Below are 7,928 nucleotides of genomic sequence, written 5' to 3'. Positions count from 1 at the left end.
ATCGTTATGTATTATTGTGTAGATTTTTTGTATTATGAAATAACTGCGCAGCGATACATAACGACATTATTAAACGTTATAGAATAGGTTTCTTAATTTGATTAACTCGCGTTGAAACCAGGCCTAAACTTAAAACTATCTAACCTTATCTAAAATTATGAAGTAATGGCTCCTGCACACAGAATGCGGCAACGCTTGCCGCGCGACGAAAGTTCGCGCGATAGCCAATCAATATGTTGATTTTCCGTGAGAGCTACAAAGTTATTACGGAAAGCAGCATATTGATTGGCTGTCACGCGAACTTCCGCCGCGCGATAAAGATAGAATGGCGCTTACAGCGCGTGAACGCCCAAAAGGAACGCAGTCTAAGTAGTACGAAATAACGGCAGGACGGGCGATCTTTGAATAACCTGCAATGTAAATAAAGACAGGTAAAAAACTTATGTTCAAGGAATACAGCTCAAACATAGATTAAAAGGACATTTATATGAAAAAAACCGAACATTGGTGTTAATGCCATAATTTTATATGTATATATATATGTATGTATACACATATAAACAAATTGTAAATCTATTCTAACCGTATTATAATCTAGCATTATGTATCTTATATATAACTAAAATCTATACATATTAATCGTCTTTGTTGCATAATTTGTTTGAAATATTAGTAATTTTATAGAATATTTTTGAAATATATAATTACGTTAGTACCTACATATTTATACATATTTTTCAATCTATGTTTTGACAACTTCATTATTCTATAAGAGTTATAGATTTCTATTGACTACCATATTATTAAATATAAAGGTTAAAAATATTGAATAATAATCGCGTGTATTTCTCAAATGGCTTAATTATCTATATTGCTATATTTGAAATATATATATGATGTACATGTTTTTATTATAATTCTTTGATTCTGCTTCAGAGTCATCAGTGAAATTCATCAAATCTGTATACATATACAATAACTTCATCACAATTATAATTTACTTTTTTGAAAATAAAGATGATACGTTCAGTTTTACTCAGAGGGCCAACGTTAATGGCTTTATATCCATTTGATTCTAATAATTTATATGATAAGCCTGTTAACAAAGTGTTGAAACCATTGATAGAAGATGAGTGTGGTTGGGACCGAGTGAAGAGGATATTTCGCCTTAAGTATGTACTTTATTAAAAACTTATTTAGATTATATATAAAACATTTATGTCAAAAACAATATAAAATTAGTGTTATAAATTGCTTCATTTTACAGTGAAGACAAACTATTTACAAAAGAATTGCAATCTATCATAAATGTGACAGTAACAGGTGCTGTATCTGGTTTAATAATTGGTGGTATGATTGAAAGTAAGAATACTGTAAATAACTTCATTGCGAATAATGAAGCAACAAGATTTATAAATCAGTCTGAAGCAAAGAGAGCACTACAACGGGAAGTTTTTATAAGTTTTGTAAAAAAGGGTGTGGTACTAGGAAAAAAACTTGGACTCTTTTGTTTAATGTTTAGGTAAATATATCATTACAGTATAAGAGATATATCACTTATAGAAGGATATCACTAGACAATTTATCTTTTTTTACAGTACTCTAACAACATGCACAACAGCATATCGAGGGAAGATAGCAGTAGAAAATTACATATTTGGTGGTTTTGTAACAGGATTATTGTATAAGATGAACTTAGGACTTCGAGGATCACTTGTTGGTGCTGGATTCGGTAGTGTACTAGGTGGAGTGTGTGGTAGTGTAACAACTCTTCTGCTTTATTTGTCAGGAATAACTATAGATGAAATACTGCAGACACAACATAACTGGATAACTTCAAGGAATGAGTAAGTAAACAATAAGTTTTACAACTTTAGTATTAAAATTTCGTTCATGTGAGGATATTTTTTTTAGTTCTTCTCTATAGAACATTATTTATACTCCGTAAAACATAGCATTTATACATATTTCAATATTATATATAATTTTGCGATAACAGGGCTACAGATGCTAAGATAAGGGCTCATATAGCTGCACAGGAAGATTTTCAAGAAAAAAATCTATTCGAACAAAATCAGAAACTACGATTAGCGGAACAACAATATCAGGAAGCGAAATATACAAAGAAAGTTGAAGATCCTAGTATATGAGCTTGTTATTGTGCAAATAAACATTGTAGATTTTCGTGAGTTTAAAATCTTTATTATACATTTATCGATAGTTGCTTTGGAGTTTCATGAGCTTTCAAAATAATTTGAAAATATCTCCAAGTGAGCAATGATTCAAAGAAACCACCAATGTAAAATATATATATAAAGTAAATAAAGTAAAGCAAATAACAATCGCGAATACTCTTTACTGGCCTATTAGTTCACTTTACTTTACTTACTTTCATTGGAAAGTTATAACTTACGAAAAATTAATTTTACTAATTCCAGTTTGTACAATTCAAATAATTTATCATGATAAGGCTGCAAAGTCTTGATGACTTTGTTTGTGTCGTGTAAAAAGAATTCAATTGAGATCATATGATAGAATAAGTACTTTTCCTAATTATATTTACAGAATAGGCCAAAACAAGCACTTGGTGAAATTATTTTAATTAATTAATACTTTTTTTCAAAACTAAACAATAAGATTTATGCGCATTTCACGACAGCAGGTGCGTGAAGATACACTCGGAAAACACTACTACCCTGCTTTCTCTTTTATTGTTATCAATCTGATAAATAGTCAATTAACTCTCTTGTCCGGTAGTTGCTAACTCTTGGACCTTGGTTATACGTTTAGCACCTCTGTTTGGCGGACCCTTCGGCTTAGCGAATTTTGGCTGATGCAAACTGATTTTTGGATGTAACTCCTCTTGAAAAAATCCCTCGGTAAGTTCCTCCCCGCCGGTTATTTGAAGCTATGCAGTCAAAATATTTTAAAGAAAAATTATAATGCGATATTTAATATTAGAAAGTAAATATAGTCGGTGCGTATCGACTAAAGCATGTACCGGTTAACCATATGCAAGAAATTTACAATTATACATCGAGAGTAGAAAATCAGGGAAAGTGTATCTCACAAGTTATCAGTGCGACTGTATAGATCATACAGTAGGCCTATTCTGTAAGTTGAACAGAAAATGAGAATGCACTTTCGAATCTTAAAAGTAACTACATACCCGTTCAAGGAGTGAATCGTCAAGTTGTCCTTAGCAATCGCAAAGTACACACCTAAGCGGTCCTTAGTAACTATATTGTATGTACACCTAGTGCAAAAACTATAATACTGGATTTATAATATAAGGAGAAACACCAAACTGCGAGTTTAAATTGCATTATACTTTATTATTTCCAGTATATTCGATATATTGGCAAGACATACAATTTCCTTGTTCGTAATGAGTCGATATAACTAGAACTGAAGCAGTTCGGTGCTAGAATAAAATTAGTGACTTACGGAATAGGCCTTGTACGACACTTAACTAAAAAATACTCGGCAACATTGTGCGTCATAATCTTGTGAAATAAAACACATTCGTTTAGACGATCTTTAAGCATAGTGCAATTCTCAATTGTATCTATGCAAAACGTGAGTCAAATGCTGTTAATTCCTCTCTTCCAGATTGCAGATTGTCAACGGAGTCATAAGTTGATATTTAGTAAAAAAACAACGAATACACAATCATATAAATATTTTAAAATTTCTTTAAAACTTTGTGTTTATAAAAATATCATATTTATATGTTTATGTGTTTATTGGTGTAAGGTACAAAAATAGTAAGCATTTGTGGAAGAAACAATTACAAGAATTTGACTCACTTGAAAATCATTCTCATAACAAGTAGACCGTTTTCATCAATGATTTTCTCATGTTTCGCACTAAAATGTTTAAAAAGTTTTATAAAAAGCTACAAGTATTAAAAAAATACAGATCACAAAAAATAGAATGCCTCTGATATATTTTGTTGCTGGCTATCAGATTTTAGTCCCAGTCTGCTGTAAGTTGCATGTTTAGTTAAATATTTGGAGATATTTTGAAGTAATCCCAGTATATGTGTCGCATATCTTAAATAATTGATAATAAGAACGACGCGATACCTCGTAACATAGCTGTGCGAATATAAAACTATGTGAAAGCATATATAACGGAAGATTAAATTAATATACTTCGAGTTGACTTAAATGAGATTTAACATGCATTAACAGCTGACAGGACTCACCAAGATCAGTCTTACATCATACGCACACATTTGTAGAAATCTAATATTTTGTGGCATTTACAATTGTATATGGAACATGATATAAAATTTAATATATATGTAAAGTAACTAGCATTTATCACTATCTTGTAGCTGAAATAATAATGTGCGAAAAAAATATATCCACGTTAATGTGGTGTTTGCATATTTATATCACTTGTGTCTACTACATTATCATCATATTGAAAATATGTAGAGAAGTTAGGTGAATGGCTTTAGCTCTCTCTTCCTCTCTCTCTCTCTCTCTCTCTCTCTCTTCCCCTGTTCTTTCTCTTTATCTACTTAGAGCAAATGGAATTTTTCCTAACTCTCTAACCATCACATATGGTACGCAGGGGTTACCACAGACATCAGATAAAAACATTATATTATACTAAAATTCTATATGAATATTTGTATGAGTTTAAAAGCCAAGCCTTCAAATTCTGTTTAAAAGATACTTAAAAAGATACATATCACCTTCATAAGACTAGGAACTAATTCGATAGACTCAGTACATTTCCATATTTTTTTTCTTTTTCTAAGAAAGTATAGTATACTTTAGATATATAGAGTTAAAAAAAATAATCGCGCGCGCGTAAAATATAAAGTTATTTAGAATCGAGGAACTCTCTATATGAATAGAATGTGTTATATTAGGTCCTGTATTAAAACTAAGTTACATACGCATTTGCTATCATATCACATAGAGGTGTTCATATATTAAATATACGAAGTCCAAAATGCGTGAGGCTTAGCTTTCAATGTCAAACAAAGTAATCCAACTCCATCTCTCGCGGCATCGTCTTTTCCTCTCCCTTTTTCCATATAAATGAGAATAATTTCATACAGTATATGCGAAACAAAAAGTATATGTGTTATGGGGCTGTCCATGTCATAGGCTTGTCACACTTATTGTTGAGTAAGTTACAGTAATGTTTCACAAAGAGTTTTACGCGTGTGGCAATTTTGTTTTTAAAATTTAGAAAAATACACCATTTGGTCTACTCTGTTTTGCTAGTTTATACGTATCACTTCGTCAAATTAATCCTAAATGTTGATAAACAACACTGATTACTATCCCTTTACACGATGCATTACATTTTCTTTTTCTGCTGTTTCTAAATTAATTTAGAATTGTACATAGCTACGTAATTATAATTTGTTCTAACGTCAAATATTGGAAACCCATTATTTTATCTTCGAATGACACATTCCATGTCATAATATCATACTATCACAATTCTGGAATTCACGAAGGAAGATATTTGATGCGTAAAACATCACAAACATTTCAATTGGCGAGAAGCAGCAATAATGGCAGACAAATACTTTAAGCCGGTTAGCTCAAGACACAAGACCGTTTCTGTTTTGATTTTTTCTCTGGTATAGATTGAGTAGGGGCACAAGGTGTTGACGGAGTTGCAGGAGTTATTGCAGCTGTGTCTTTTATGCTTGGAGGATCTTCCAATGTATCTGCCAATTCCTCCCCACTATTTACTTCCCACTGGGATTGCGTTTATATAATACAAAGACGGTTATATACATATGTATATATATGTTAAAAGTATCTTAGCATCACATAGAAAATAATATAAGAAAAAGTGGCAATGTATTATACACTGTTGCACGACTTAGAAAAAGCAGGAATTGCATATTTTGCTGAAGACACATAATGATTACTTGCAGTTATCGTTATAAGCATGACACAGTGGAACAAAGAATAGATTTGCACTTGAATGTACTATACTTTAAGAAACTATAAAAACAAATGTATGTATGTACATGGGAATTGTTGTGTTAAATTTATTCTTAAACTTAAATGAGTAATATTAATAAAGAAGAAACATTTACATAGAGTCAGACAGAGAAAATAAAAGCGAGATAATTGTTATAATTAATTAAAAAGAGATTAATTATACTAACCTTCTTTGCTATAGTTACTCCCAGAGACTGAATAAGATCCAAGAGAGGCCCTTTACAGGAGGAATATAACATTCTTTCTTTAATAGTGCAACTATATCCTGGCATGCTATATATGAAAACTAAAAGCAAAACATCAAAATTATTAAATGTCATTGGATAATGTACTTATTCATAATTGGTTATAGATCAAACTTATTCTCTATTATCACATACCTATGCATTCTGTATAATCTCCTTCATGAGTATGCTTAAAGTTATAAAGATGATATCTAGCAGAATCAGATGGGACTTTGGTAGGTAATTTATCCAATGAGACATCACAAGCTGTCACCAAATGTATCTTCTCCTCTTCCAGGTCAATTTTCAATTGGATATATTCGTGAACTCCTTTAGCCATTTCTGTAATAGCCTGCTTGGCTTCATCTGTTACAGGAAATGCTACGCCGCTCAGTGTCTGATGTCTTGTTTCGACACTGTAGTCTGTAGCAGCAGTGGTCTTCTTCAATTCAGCTAACTCCTCTTCAGCTGTTGTCAATGGTACAGGTGCTGTATCGTTCCTCTTATGCTTATGATAACCCTCCAGTGTGATATCTTCTGGCACAGTACCATGTAGTTCTTCTTTTATAGAGGCAGTGCCGAATTCTTGCTTCAAAGTAGCCTTGGTGGAAGCGTAGAGCATTTTTTGTCTAACTGGCGCCGTATCAGGAGACCAGGATATAAATAACCAGTCATAGCCAGAGTCAGGTGACTTTGTATCCAATCTGTAAAGGATATATGCTGGCTGATTCTCCACAATCAGTGGCTTGATCATCTTGTCATAATCATCTTGCCATTTATTTATCGGTTTAGCGGAAGATGCTGGCGTCAGTTCCTCTGAAAGACAGGATATAGCAGATAACGAGAATATCGCATTTGCATGGACTTCCGCGTACACGTCTATAATAGTACCCACATGTATCGCATGATTCAACGATAAAGAGCTTATCGTAACTTCGACTCACCGTTCTCTATCGAAATCTTGAGCACTCGTATCTTCCCGTCGCGGCACTTAGCGAACAATTTCTTCAACGCATCGTTGGCTGAAACAAATCGACTGTTATATCGTCGACGCGAAGAGTTAACAATTTAGCTTAAAAAACTTTCACTTTAGACAATTCAGTGAGATTAATATTCGCCGTAGCAATGGCCCACATAATAAAATACGTGTAATCACCCTTGATTCCTGTTTGGTGTGACATTATCCCGCGTTGTTGCCGTGTGCTCGAGTACAAATCTTGTGCCTCTACGCTCTCGAAAGTTATTTTTCTGCGTCCGCCAAAGTTTTACGAGGACGATCTACCATAGCTATGTGTCAGTAGGCACGCATCTACTGTCAGATTACGTCAAATCACCGGATAAAGAAAGCACAGCCAATCCCGAGCGAGAAGTCTTTCAATGCTGCCAATCGTTGGGAGAAATATTTGAGAGTGTGTCGACAGCCAATCTTTAGTAGCAATTAGTTTATGGCTGAGCTCGTCTTCGCACGTTTCGTGCAGAAAACATCATTCTATCTTTCTTCAACATGTAATGGGCAGATAAATGTACATATATGCGAATTATTACGGAACGCAGCCTATAAATATTGTTCTGTGAATGTTGTTTTATGCATTACATTTTAAGGCCGTTTACATTTTACCAACCGTTTTAAGGGTCGGTATTCACAGTCGTGTCTTATATTCAAGATTATCTTAAATTTATCTTTAGATATTTCGTAACCAATAAAACGGTCAGAATA

The 7,928-nt window shown here is 33.0% G+C and overlaps 2 protein-coding genes across 6 annotated transcripts; one reads left to right on the top strand and one right to left on the bottom strand.

Moving 5' to 3' along the window:
- Positions 1-278: 278 nt before the first annotated feature.
- LOC116851125 (RPII140-upstream gene protein) lies at positions 279-2,343 on the top strand. Of its 3 annotated transcripts, none has more exons than XM_032830214.1 (5): positions 279-431; positions 937-1,172; positions 1,268-1,522; positions 1,599-1,847; positions 2,000-2,343. In XM_032830214.1, the coding sequence occupies exons 2-5, from the start codon at positions 1,018-1,020 to the stop codon at positions 2,148-2,150; spliced, it is 810 nt and encodes a 269-aa protein (XP_032686105.1). In that variant the 5' UTR covers positions 279-431; positions 937-1,017; the 3' UTR covers positions 2,151-2,343. The 3 variants fall into 3 exon arrangements, with proteins under 3 accessions (XP_032686105.1, XP_032686104.1, XP_032686106.1); XM_032830213.1 differs by having other exon boundaries at positions 375-542; XM_032830215.1 differs by lacking the exon at positions 279-431 and adding an exon at positions 550-708.
- On the bottom strand, positions 1,958-7,538 carry LOC116851124 (twinfilin). 3 transcript variants are annotated; one of them, XM_032830210.1, is made up of 5 exons: positions 7,368-7,538; positions 7,156-7,233; positions 6,368-7,027; positions 6,155-6,273; positions 1,958-2,908 (listed from the first exon to the last, which is right to left on the bottom strand). In XM_032830210.1, exons 1-5 carry the CDS (start codon positions 7,390-7,392, stop codon positions 2,738-2,740), a joined length of 1,053 nt encoding a protein of 350 aa, XP_032686101.1. In that variant the 5' UTR covers positions 7,393-7,538; the 3' UTR covers positions 1,958-2,737. The 3 variants fall into 3 exon arrangements, with proteins under 3 accessions (XP_032686101.1, XP_032686102.1, XP_032686103.1); XM_032830211.1 differs by lacking the exon at positions 1,958-2,908 and adding an exon at positions 3,315-5,735; XM_032830212.1 differs by lacking the exon at positions 1,958-2,908 and adding an exon at positions 3,315-5,046.
- Positions 7,539-7,928: the final 390 nt, after the last annotated feature.

Source organism: Odontomachus brunneus, unplaced genomic scaffold (assembly GCF_010583005.1).
Source record: "Odontomachus brunneus isolate Ranch 3 - 2012 unplaced genomic scaffold, Obru_v1 Obru_scaffold_166, whole genome shotgun sequence".
Classification (NCBI taxonomy): Eukaryota; Metazoa; Arthropoda; class Insecta; order Hymenoptera; family Formicidae; genus Odontomachus; species Odontomachus brunneus.
The sequence above is the reverse complement of the archived record's forward strand: the minus strand, read 5'-3'. Positions and strand labels throughout refer to the sequence as shown.